The following is a 12,360-nucleotide window of genomic DNA, read 5'->3' as shown; positions in this document are numbered from 1 at the left end:
TGAAGACGAATCGGCTGAATAAGACCATCAATAAACCTCCTCACCCTCTCTCTCTCTCTCGATGGGAAGTATAACAAGAGCATGGCGACCTAGATCGATGAACCTGGTCTCATACTGAGTGACCGTCATGGAACCCTGCTGAAGGCGATCAAACTGCCTCCGATAGGCTTCTCTCTGCGTCACGGGGAGAAACTTCTCCAGAAACAACACTGAAAACTGCTCCCATGTCAAGGATAGCGATCCAACTGGTCTCCCTAAGCAATAATCCCTCCACCAAGTCTTGGCAGATCCAGATAAGCGAAATGCAGCAAAATTGACCCCATTAGTCTCAACAATGCCCATGTTCCTGAGAACCTCGTGGCAATTGTATAGGAAATCCTGAGGATCCTCAGAAGGAGCTCCACTGAAAGTAGTAGTAAAGAGCTTGGTGAATCTGTTCAGTCTCCACAAAGCATCGGCGGACATAGCCGCTCCATTGTCGGTTTGAGCCCCTACACCCGGCTGAACTGCCACCGCTGGCTGAACCGCTGGAACTTGATTCTGGGGAGCTACCTGCTCCGGAGTGCGAGTAGCGGGAGTCTAAGCCCCTCCTCCAGCCTGAGAAGTGGATGGTGCTACTGGAAGCAAACCTGCTCGGGTGACACTCTCCATAAGGCCCACCAATTGAACCAGAGCGTCCTGAAGATCTGGGGTAACGATAAACCCCTCTGGGACCTGAGCTGGGCCCACCGGAATTGTTGGGGCTGGAACCTCCTCCTCAAAATCAACTTGAGGCTCCGTCACTGGTGTCGCTGCTCGGGGCTGAGCTCTACCCCTACCTCGGCCTCTAGTACGGCCTCAGCCTCGCCATCTGCGAAGAACAGAGTAAAAGTTCAATTAGCATTTGAGGAACAAATCTGCATGACAAGAAAGAACAAGAGTGAAGCTTTCCTAACTCGGTAGCCTCTGGGGATAAATACAGACGTCTCCGTACCGATCCCTCAGACAATACTGAGCTTGTCCGTGAGTTGTGAGGCCTATGTAACCTAGTGCTCTAATACCAACTTGTCACGACCCGGATTTCCCACCCTCGGGAGTCGTGATGGCGCCTACTAATGAGAGCTAGGCAAGCCAATCCTTAATTGCTTACATCGTTAACAATTACTTCTTTTAAGAATTATCGGCGATAGCATGAAAGCAACGGAAGTAAATAAATATGCGGAAGACTTAAATTTAAAGAAAAACTGAACAATAATGCGAGAATCAACATATGCCTCTACCCAAGAACTGGTGTTACATTACTCGCGAGCTTCTAAGAGTGCTAAATACAACCGTTTGAAAGAAAATATGAATTGTTTGTCTCGAATATATGAGATAACAGACGGAAATAAAAGATAGAGGAGACGTCGGGTCTGCGAACGCCTGCAAGGTTACCTCAATGTCTCACTGGACTGAAGGTTGGCTCACGCGCTACTGCTGCTGTCCAAAACCTGGATCTGTGCAAAAGAGCACAGAGCATAGTATCAGCACAACCGGCCCCATGTGCTGGCAAGTGTCTGGCCTAACCCCGGCGAGGTAGTGACGAGGCTAGGACCAGACTCCAGATAAACCTGTACAGTTATATGATATATGGCGGAAAAGTAAACAAGTAATAAGCTGTTAAAGCTGGGGAAGGGGAACATGCTTAGGGGATAGCAGTTAAAAGGAATAATAGGGAATAATAAGGAAGCTATCACTATAACTTCTATCAGTTTCCTCTTGTTGAAGCTGAAGAAAATAAAGGCAACTTTCACTTTCAGTTTCCTCTTGTTGCAGGCGTGCAACCCGATCCCATTTCTCATATCTCGTGGTAGGCGTACCACCTGCTCCCATTTCATTTTATCTCGTGGTAGGCGTACCACCCGCTCCCATTTTATTATATCTCGTGATAGGCGTACCACCCGCTCCCATTTTATAATATCTTGTGGTAGGCGTACCACCCGCTCCCATTTCATAATATCTTGTGGTAGGCGTACCACCCGCTCCCATTTCATAATATCTTGTGATAGGTGTACCACCCGCTCCCATTTCATAATATCTTGTGGTAGGCGTACCACCCGCTCCCATTTCATAATATCTTGTGGTAGGCGTACCCCCCGCTCCTATTTCATAATATCTTGTGGTAGGCGTACCACCCGCTCCCATTTCATAATATCTTGTGGTAGGCGTACCACCCGCTCCCATTTCACACAAGAAATCCCGGCAAGGGAACATAAGTAATATAATAACTTCCTGGCAAGGGTACATAAGTAATATAATAACTTCCCGGCAAAGGAACAAGGATATCGAAATAGTCATCCCGACAAGGGAGAATCAGCTATAACCAATCTCACTTTACTAGTACTCCGTTCAATTAATGAAAATACTTAATCATAGAGGATCATTAATTAAAGTATACAAGGTGTCATTCAAAAACACAACAATTTTCAAGTTAAGACCCACGGTCATGCTTGACACCAACGTATAGATACTCGTCACCATGCCTATACGTCGTACTCAACAAGAAGCAAGTAGCAAATATGACCCTACGCCTAATCCCTCAATCTAAGGTTAAACCAAACACTTACCTCGATGCCTTGAACACCACTCAAGTCTCAATTATAGCTTTACCTCTTGATTCCACCACCAATCCGCTCGAATCTAATCATAAGTTACTTAATCACATTAATAAATGGTAAATGAATCAACCCCAATGCATGAAAAATGAGTTTTCAAAAGTCTTACCCAAAAGTCAAAAATGACCCCCGGGCGCACGTGGTCGAAACCCGAGGTTCGGACCAAAACTCGATTACCCATTCCCCCACAAATTCAAATATATGGTTTGTTTTGAAATCGGACCTCAAATTGAGGTCCAAATCCCCAATTTTTTTGAGAAACCTAGGTTCTACCCAAATCACCCAATTTCCCCATGAAAATCTTTGATTTGAAGTTGAAATCATGTTAAAAGATGTTAAGAAGTGAAGAAAATAAGTTAGAAATCACTTACCAATCGTCTTGGAGAAGAAAAGTTGTTTGGAAAATCGCCTCTTATGTTTTGGGGTTTTGAAAAGTGTAAAATAACTGAAATTTACGTGTATTTATACCCCTCCAAAGTCCCCACCGCGGACCGCGCAAGTAGGACCGCGGCTGCACAGGCTTCCTGAAGGCCTGCTGATCTATGCCCCGCGCGGACCGCGCAAGGCCAACCGCGGTCGCGCAGCACCCACCGCGGACCGCGCAAAGGCGACCGCGGCCGCGCTGGCCCCTCCGCGGCCGCACGCGTTTCCTCGCGGGTCGCGCCAAAGGGTTCAGAGGCCTGCAGTATTTTTCTGAACCTGCAACATCTGATCTTTTTAAGCCTAAGGCATCCCGGAACCTACTAGAAACTCACCGAGCCCTCGAAACTCTAAACCAAGCATGCACACTACCTCAAAACACCCTACGAACATATTCGTGCGATCACATCACCAATATAACATCATGAACATCGAATTGAGCCTCAAAATCCATGAAATTTCTCAGATTATATTTTAAACATCATTTTTCCCAATTTGGGTCCGGATCACGTCAAACGACGTCCGTTTTTTACCAAACTTTACAGGAGTGATTCAAAATATATATAAAACCTGTACCAGGCGCCGGAACCAAAATACGGGCCCGATACCATTACTTTCACATCAGTTTTCATTTCACTTTTCTTTAAACATTTTCAGAGAACAATTTCACTTAAAAATTCATAACTCGGGTTGGGGACCTCGAAATTCGATTCCGGGCATACGCCCGAGTCCCATATTTTCCTACGGACCCTTCGGGATCGTCAAATCACAGGTCCGGATCCGTTTACCTAAAATATTGACCTAAGCCAAACTTTTTCATTTCGAGGTAAAAACTTAGAAATTTTCACAAGATTTCACGTTTAAGTTTTCCGGCTACGCGCCCGGACTGCGCACACAAATCGAGGCGACTCTAAATAAGATTTTCAGGGCCTCGGAGACAGATTTCAATTAGAAACAGGTGATGACCCCCTTTGGGTCGTCACACTATCCAAGGATAAGGAGCCTAATATTTGGAAAGTCATTAAGTTTGGCGTATGAGGAACCATATTTATCTGACGTGACAAATAATTCGACAAAAGACGAACCACATTAATCATTTACAAAAAAAAATTATTTTATTTTTTCATGTATAATTATTTAATCAAAATTTTGTAATATTATTGATTTTTTTTTTAAAAATGTGTACCATATGATTTGACATACACGTGTAGCGCACGTGCCGAGAAAAACGTTGATTATAAATATGTTATAATTGCAAGTCTTAGAGGCAAAGAGGGGAGAAAGTTGGGATTCTCGTATTATATCCCCTTGGTCCGTGGTGCCATTGCTTTGCAACTGATGAGGGTACTGAGATATTGATCATGAAGGAGTACAACTCCGGAATCATGGACATCCTTAGATGAAGTAAATCCATATAGCGGATTTTCGCGACTGAAGATGGAGTAGTAGTTATGATGGCAAACAGAGATCAAGTATTCTAAGAATAATACTGATATTCGTGTTCGTACACCCACCGAATATATATCTGCCATTACGTATGGAAAGCTTGATCCCCCCCCCCCTCCCCCAGTCCACTAAGGCTTTGAACATATAAGAAGAAATCACCTAGGGTCTGTTTGGAAAGCCATGTATAATTATTTGATAGTGTAATTATTAGGGTAGTAATTATACACCCCAGTAATTACACAGTATAATAATTACTATGACCTATTTATTTATCATAATGTAATTACAATATAATTTCCATTGTCATGTTTGGTTGGGCAAGTGTAATTACATAGTTAAATCTTAAAAAATTCAGATTAATATGTAGATAAGTTTTACTATGTGACAAACTTATATATCAATAAGAAATATCAAGTAGGGAAAAGGGCCAAATATACCCCTCTACTTTCGAATATTATCTACATTTAACCTCTGTTATACTATCCGGTAAAATTTAGCCCTATCATTATATTATCCGACCAAATTTAATCCTACCATCAACAAACTTTTAAATTTACTCCCTGATCTGTTAAGTAATCCAAATCTCCCCATTTCTTTTTATTTAAATCACTTGTTGTTCTTCTTGCTCCACTATTTTCAGAAATTACTATTGATGTGAATGCTAAAGGTGCTAGACTATATAAATTATTCATGGATATTTTCAATTACCAATGCACCCACTTCTCTTCTTGTGATAATGGGTTTGGTATTGGTTTAAAATTATTTATTTTTCAATGATATACACACCGTAGAATTCAATGATATATTTTGTTATTGTCTGGTTGGTATAGAGCTCGATCGACTAACTTAAGAGTGCACAATGCGGAGGCATTTGATTAAAGCAAAATTGAATTCGACAATATAAAGTCTCCAAGGAACTTCAACTTATATCACTTATACTTGCAAAGTCTACATACCTTTGGTGCAACGAATTCATTAAAGTTTCGATTTGTAAATACTTTTGAACTTTAGACAAGCTACCTAATTTAGATTTTTCAATTTACTATAATTTATTTACTAACCGTTGTATTATTTTAATATTTCTTTCTCTTATTTTATTTTTTTTCAATTAAGAAAGCTGGTAAATGCCAATTATTTCAAAAATATTGGATCAAGAAGAAGAATAAGTGACTTCATTAAAATGATTTGGGAGATTTGGGTCACCCGACGGACTGAGGGGTAATCTTTAAAAGTTTGCTGATGGTAAGGGTAAATTCGGCCGGATGGTATAACGGTAGGGGTAAATTTAACCGGATAGTATAACGGAGGTTGAATGTAGACAATATCCAAAAGTAAAGGAGTATATTTGGCCCTTTTCCTTATGAAGTATTAATTTATTATGAGGTATTTAAATAAATAATTTTTGTAAAAATATTTTAAATTATTATAAATTGATAAATAATATCATAAAATAATTGATATCTTACAAATAAATAATATGATTACTTAAACTAATCAATAAAATTTTAATAACGATTTATTTTTCACTGACTCACGCGAATATAAGTAAGTTAGATATGATCTAAGAAAGTATTTTTTATAATAAATATATATACTATTTAAAAAAATAAAACTAATAAAATACAATATCGTCCTTAATAGGGATATCAACAATCTAATGAAATATTAAAATATAATACGGAACAATTGCATGGGTTATTCACATGGCAGGGGAAATAAGCTCTATTATACGCAATAAATTACTATTGAGTATTTTACTGTTATCGATTATTATTATTTTATTAAGTACAACTATAATGCCAACCCTATTGACCATATTTATTTGTAATGATAATTAATACTAGTAGAATTCATGGAATGATTTTTAATTAGAGAAATTTGCATCGCCTTCCGAGTTTGAAAGAACAATTTCACAAACACTATTTCGAGTACTATCAGTTTTGGAGTTAAGACCTTTAGAAATATTCTCACTGTCGAAAAAGTTTTTTTCTTAAGAAAATATATTTGGAAAAAAATAATAATCTGAAAAAGTTACCTTGTGTAAATACATCCAATTCTCACCTCCCCTTGAGAATTGAAGAGTATAATTACTTTCTCTCAATTAGGGGTGTACATGGACCGGGTTGATTCGATTTTTATCAAAACTAAACCAAGCTAACTATATCGGTTTGGATTGGTTGGATTTTATCGGTTTTTTCGGGTTTTTTTATTATATGAATATTATTTCAATCTTACTTTGTTAAATTTTTTACAAGTAAATATATGTTTAGTAAAAATTGAAAAACTTGACAAATATATGAGCTATTAAAATATTCATCAAACGACACAATACAATACAATACGATACATTATGAAACGATGTGTAACAACCATCCAAACAAGCTGTTAGTAACACATGATAGGTATTTTTTAGTCGTCTGACAATAATTTTACGTTAATATACACCTTCAAGGTTAACCAAATTTAATGATTAAACATAAAAATAAATATGAACCCATATAATGATATGTTCTATTTAACTTTAAATTATTTGAATATCATTTCAAATTCAAAAAAGATATAAGAATTTAATAGATCTTGACATATGAATAATGAAGAACAAAGATATTGACGCATTTCACTAACACTTTATAAAAAAGTGATCATACAACCCATTATTTAAAATTAATAAATATAGAGCACTTCATATTTAACTAATATTACATCTCATAAGAGAATCGCAAATATTTTAGATATTTTTTAAAGAAAATTATATAAAAAGTCTTAAAAGTATATATAAATATTATATATTAATATGCCGGTTCGGTTCGGGTTTGTTTACTCAATACCAAACCTAATCGAGTTTTTAATCGGTTTGGTTTAACTTTTCGGTTTGGTGCGGTTTTCCGGTTCGGTTTGTACACCCTACTCTCAATTACACCCAATTCCCAACTAACCAAGTAATTACTTGGCCTAACAAACAAGCCAAACTATGTAATTACATCCAATTACACTCAAATTCAATTCCCTTGTGGCTTTCCAAACAGGCTCCTAGTATTTTTGCCTCCACTGGTATCTGAACCTGAGACCTCATGATTTTCAACGCACTTCATTGACCACTAGGTCACACCCTTATGTGCTCGTCTGTTGTCATTATCCCTGCATTAGTCAATTATGGACATTGTGTTTTTCCTAAGTTGCGGGAGATTGTGGTCCTAGCATCAATTAAAAGAAAAATTGCAGGCCTGAAACAGTTTAGTGTCAACAGAGGAGCTATTTTCCCATGTGTGTGTATGCTTTGAGCTGCATTAATGCACAACAGCATGAAACATTCAAGTACAAGAACATAGTGATTACTGTAGTAACAACATAAGGGGAAGCAGCATAGAACTACTGGTCACTGTTAAGAATAGCCGTCAATTTCCATCAAATTCAGAGAGCAAATGTATATGAAAATGATTTTCAGCAGTTCTGGAATTCCTTTATTGGTGCATTACACTAGCGTACAATTAAGTCTCCCCAGATCAAACAAGCATCAACCACTCATTAGGCAAATTTTATTCACCAGAACTGGAGTGCAAGCTAAAATTCTCAATAACCTGTGTTGCTTCTATGCTTTTGGCGCTTGGAAGACCAATTCAAATGCAATAATAGTTAGGGTGGATTGAGCTAATTTTGAGTTCAATTTGAAAGAAAATGTAACTAGTTCACACAATCGGGTAATTTGATTGCGCAGAGCTGATTTCCAAATATAAGGTACAACATGCAAGTCAAAATAGAAAATAAGACTGCTATATAAGCTGATTCATTCTACTATTATCGAGAGAAGCCAAGTTCAGACGAAACAGCAGCTGAGTTAATCCAAGACTAAGGTGCTGTTTCATGAGACACTTTTAAGTTTATAGAATTTACAGGAGACTTGGAAGTCTGGCAAGGTTTTCTGCATAGTTGCGCTCACTTCTCTCTTCTAGGCTTGGAGCCTTGGAGGATGAGTTAGGTGGTAAAACAAAAGCTGAGTAAACCGGTTAGACGAGTTTTCCAGCTATATAAAGAAGAAAGCATCTACCTTACCAAATGGACAAAAAAAACAAGTTGTGATGCTCATAGTGTTATATAATATATTGTTTACATGTTTAGGTTGATTTTTGACTTTATCCCTCTCACTGTGATGAATACAATCCCACAATTCACAATTGTAGGTTAGGTTTTTCACAACAGCCTTATTTTCTCTCCTCTTTCCAGCTGCACAGTCCCTCCTCCCTCTCCTCACTGTCACTGGTGATTCTGACAAAAATTCCAGCTTTCCCTCCATGATACTATTACGTGTCGTTCTGTCCACCTCCCCAGATTGTTCTGTATGCTGCCTGCACCATTCTCAAGCCTTCAACTAGCTAGTTTTGCTCCCAGCCCATTATTTTTTTCTCCTTTCAAGTTTCAAGTCTTTTCTACGCATCATGTTAGGACCCTTTCTTTCTTCTGATCAAGGACCTTATTCCTAGTATGCTGCATTTAAAAAAAATGCTTGAAGAGGGTTCATCTTTTGTAACATGGTGCTGGAAATGTTGGCCAGATCAGTGATTCCAAACTCCAACAAACTTCCACCTTCCTGAGACAATGAACCATCTTCATCAGATCACCAAGTCCTGAATTTATTAAACAGCAGAAGTATGATCTTTCACCGGATGATGAACCATCTTCATGAGATCAGCAAATCCTGACATACTACCTCTAACATGGATCCATGCAATGATCCATAGGGTCTTATTCCACTTCCTGATTGTCGAATGCTTGGATAACACAAAAACCCCACTTCCTACACTACGAATGGGGACCTAACTAATGATGAAGCTTACCCATCCTAGAGGCGGGTTTAGGATTTAAACTCTATGGATTCAAATAAAGTTATTAGCATTGAACACATTATATTTTTCATATCTCCATAGAACTTCCCTTGGAACTTTGTTGTCTGCTTTTTCTAGGTCAATAAACATCATATGTAAGTCTCTCTTTCTTTCCCTATACTGCTCCGTCAATCTTCTAGCAAGATGAATGGCTTTTGTAATAGATCGCCCCGGCATGAATCCGAATTAGTTCTCGGAAATAGACACCCCCACTCCTCACCCTCATCTCTACCACCCTTTTCCAAATTTTCATAGTGCGGCTAAGCAGACCCCTATAGTTATGACCAGTGCTGATTTTATATATATATGAAGCCTACCTCGGTGCAACCTCTTATGCAGAAAGGGAAAACCACAAGTACATCCATTTGGACTAGAAACAACAAATGAAAAACTCAAAGCAGTATTCCCCTAATCTATGTTACATGAGCCAGGTACATTCGGTTTTATGTCGACTTTTAGTGTAATTTGAACAATTCCACGAATACACATACCCACGATGCACTCGTTCAATACAAAGTTGTGTAAATTGACTGTTGATAATGCACCAGCAGAATAACTATTTTAAGCCTAATACATTCCAAAAAAGTGTACACCAGTCAGCCAAAAAGAACAAAATTCCATCCTAAAAAATTGACACAAACTATATAACTTCACTACAAACTGATAGTTCATTTGATTTAAATGATTCCATCAAAATTCACTAAAAACAACAGTCACAATCAAATGGGCAAAGTGAGGTACCTCCACCATTGGACTTCCCCAAACCCAGCTCCTCTTCCGTGTATATGGTTAACCCATCCGCCGTCTTTTTCCTCTGTCGACGTGGCGGCTCAGATAACACGTTGGGAACTCTACTGCTACTTTTACCTTTGCTTTTCTTCCGCTTTTTTGGCTCTGTAATGGAATCTCCGCTTGATTTTGAATTTTCTAGTTGTTCCGGTTTCTTCCTCTTTTTTCCAGCAAATATTTCGTCGATTTCATTGCCTGATTTTTTGGGTTTAGAAGGAGGAATTGGTTTCGACTTTTCTACAACAGGACTTGCATCCACTGGTTTCGGCTTCTTAGAATTACTCTTTTTTGGCATCCTTAGCTACAAAAATTATGGAAATGTAGGGTTTCCTATTCAGCAAATCGCGAAGAATTTAGCTGTGATTTATTGGGAGTGTTTTCTCCTTTCTACCTTAAACCCTAGCTGCTCATCTAATAGATGCACCACCTACCTATGTCCCTCTTGATTTTAAATCTTTTTAAAGGTAAACTCTTTGGGTGGTTTTGCTGGAAAGAAGTTCGCCGCCACAAGTTATTCCACCTTTTGGTGACGATAAAAAAATACTATAAATTCGGGATAATTAATTTGGGATTAATTATACTATAATTTTTTCTAATTAAATATGAAATAAATTCTTCTTAAATTTAATCTCGAGATTAATTATTCCTTGTCCCTTATACCAAACGAGCCCTTAATTGGTAGTACTTGTTCAAATCTGAATTTCTACTTCCACTCTTCTAATTTGTTTCATATTGTTTGATTCGTGGCTATGTTTAAAAAAGCGACTACTCCCTTTGTTCCAATTTATGTGAACTCATTTGATTTGGTACGTAATTTAAGAAAAGAGAAAATATTTTTGAATTTGTAGTGTAAAATGAGGCACATATATTTTGTATGGCTATAAATTTATATTATATTAAAAGGAGAGTAGTATGCATTGTGGTTAACCCAAGTGACAAGCTAAAATGAAGTCACTTAGCAATTGTAGAACAACATTAATTATTAGAAATTATATATGGAAACATAATTAAAGGAAGTAGTTTAAAGAATCTTATACATAATCTAAATATATCTTAGACAAATCCAATCTCTCTCTCTTTATATATATATATATATATATATATATTGATCCACTCATAGATTTTCTTCTAAATTAGCTAGAAATATGGAGGTAAAAATTTAATTAAAAAACTACAATAGAAAAAAATAAAAAAATATAGAAAAACGTAAATTGAGATAACTTATGACTATTTATACTTTGAAGTAAGTTAAAATATAAAATAAAACTTACTTACTTAAGATATTAAAGATTTATTGACTTCAAAAATTAAAAAAAAATCAAGCAGTAAAATAAGATCTTACATAAAGTATAAAGTTATTTATAAGATAAGAAAAAATTTAAATATTATTTATATATATTAAAAGGAATGTAGTGAGGCATGACATTAAGCCAAGTGGCATATTCAGAAAATGTCACTTAGAAATAGTACATGGAGAAATAATCTAAATAGAAATATTTCTACTTAGTATTTTTAAGACATAATCTAAATAGATTTTTAGACAAATTTAATAAGGATTAAAACAACTTAGATTTGATCAAATTTAATTTATGATAGAAATCAATTAAAATTGACTCACATTCTTATATTAAATAAATTTGATAGCTTTCCAAATATAATTATTAACTAACCACTTGATCTGCTTTCTTTCATTTCATTATTTTATTATTTTTAGAAATATACATGGAGAAATAAATGATAGTCAAACAAATAAGAAATTAACTTTTATGATTAATAATAAAATGAGTGTGGTAGAAATAGATATTAAATTAAACAAGCTAATAAAAGCCACGTAACAATATAATAATATTATATATTGAATAATAGAATAGCAAAAATAAGGAATAAATAGACAGAAATTAATCAAAACTTTCATCATAAAGAAAAATGATAAAACTTATTTAAATTTGAGATGAGAAAGTTATTATTTATCTATTATGATAAGAAAGATGATATTGTCGATAATACCACACAACTTAAGTCTAACAGATAAAATAAGAACTTAAAAATATTAAAAATAAATAAAATAGTGTGAGAATATTTATGCTAAGAATTAGTTTAGAAAATAAAATAAAGTAAATAAAATACTTTAAAATACTATTGATAAATTTAAAAAAAATACTTAAGAATTCAAGCAATATTTTTAAAATAAA

The 12,360-nt window shown here is 36.1% G+C and overlaps 1 protein-coding gene across 1 annotated transcript; it reads right to left on the bottom strand.

Moving 5' to 3' along the window:
- Positions 1-9,861: 9,861 nt before the first annotated feature.
- On the bottom strand, positions 9,862-10,630 carry LOC104244900 (uncharacterized protein C6G9.01c). The gene has a single exon (XM_009800421.2). It carries the CDS (start codon positions 10,461-10,463, stop codon positions 10,080-10,082), a length of 384 nt encoding a protein of 127 aa, XP_009798723.1. The 5' UTR covers positions 10,464-10,630; the 3' UTR covers positions 9,862-10,079.
- Positions 10,631-12,360: the final 1,730 nt, after the last annotated feature.

This window comes from Nicotiana sylvestris, chromosome 10 (genome assembly GCF_000393655.2).
Source record: "Nicotiana sylvestris chromosome 10, ASM39365v2, whole genome shotgun sequence".
Classification (NCBI taxonomy): domain Eukaryota; kingdom Viridiplantae; phylum Streptophyta; class Magnoliopsida; order Solanales; family Solanaceae; genus Nicotiana; species Nicotiana sylvestris.
Note: the sequence above shows the minus strand (reverse complement) of the source record. Positions and strands in the feature narration are given on the sequence as shown.